General features: G+C 41.5%; 1 protein-coding gene across 1 annotated transcript in view; it reads left to right on the top strand.

Moving 5' to 3' along the window:
- The window catches only part of LOC104275088 (talin-2-like), a gene marked incomplete at both ends in the record, with an annotated part of 41,314 nt that extends 41,268 nt beyond the window's left edge, over nucleotides 1-46 (top strand). Inside the window, 1 exon segment of the mRNA XM_009870938.1 lies at nucleotides 1-46. This exon segment is cut by the window's left edge and continues 5 nt beyond it. Within this exon segment, the coding sequence (XP_009869240.1) occupies nucleotides 1-46 (46 nt within the window).
- Between the last annotated feature and the right edge of the window lie 421 nt (nucleotides 47-467).

The raw sequence follows: 467 nt of genomic DNA, 5'->3' as shown, positions 1-467 counted from the left end.
CAAAGTGAAGGCTGATCATGACTCTGAAGCCATGAGAAGGCTACAGGTACTTGTGTTATTAATTACTGAAAATCCATAGCGCTGCTATGTAAATGCAGTTTTAGCACTGTGTGAACAAATGTCAAATTTTAAAAACAGTTTCTTGAGCTTTCAGAGTCCTGTTCAGTTTTTCTTCTTTGTGGGGTCCTAGAGCACCTTCATTCATCAAGGAAGAAGTGACTGTGCATTTGTTGTTACTCGGCAGTAGCTACTGCTCGCTTCACTGCTTGTTTTAGTCTTCATTTTTAAACCATATTGACAGGTGCAAATGTTGATTGGTCTGTGTCAAGCCCTGGTTTAGGTGCAATATTGATAGATTCGTGTCCATAATAAGCCACAGGAATACGTGAGCTGAGAACGTTTGCTAGATGGACATGAGTGAGAAGTGGTGTTCCTCCAGGGTCCATACTGGGACCAGTGCTGTTTAA

The sequence above is a fragment of the Apaloderma vittatum genome, unplaced genomic scaffold (assembly GCF_000703405.1).
Source record: "Apaloderma vittatum isolate BGI_N311 unplaced genomic scaffold, ASM70340v1 scaffold16696, whole genome shotgun sequence".
Lineage (NCBI taxonomy): Eukaryota > Metazoa > Chordata > Aves > Trogoniformes > Trogonidae > Apaloderma > Apaloderma vittatum.
The sequence above is the reverse complement of the archived record's forward strand: the minus strand, read 5'-3'. Positions and strand labels throughout refer to the sequence as shown.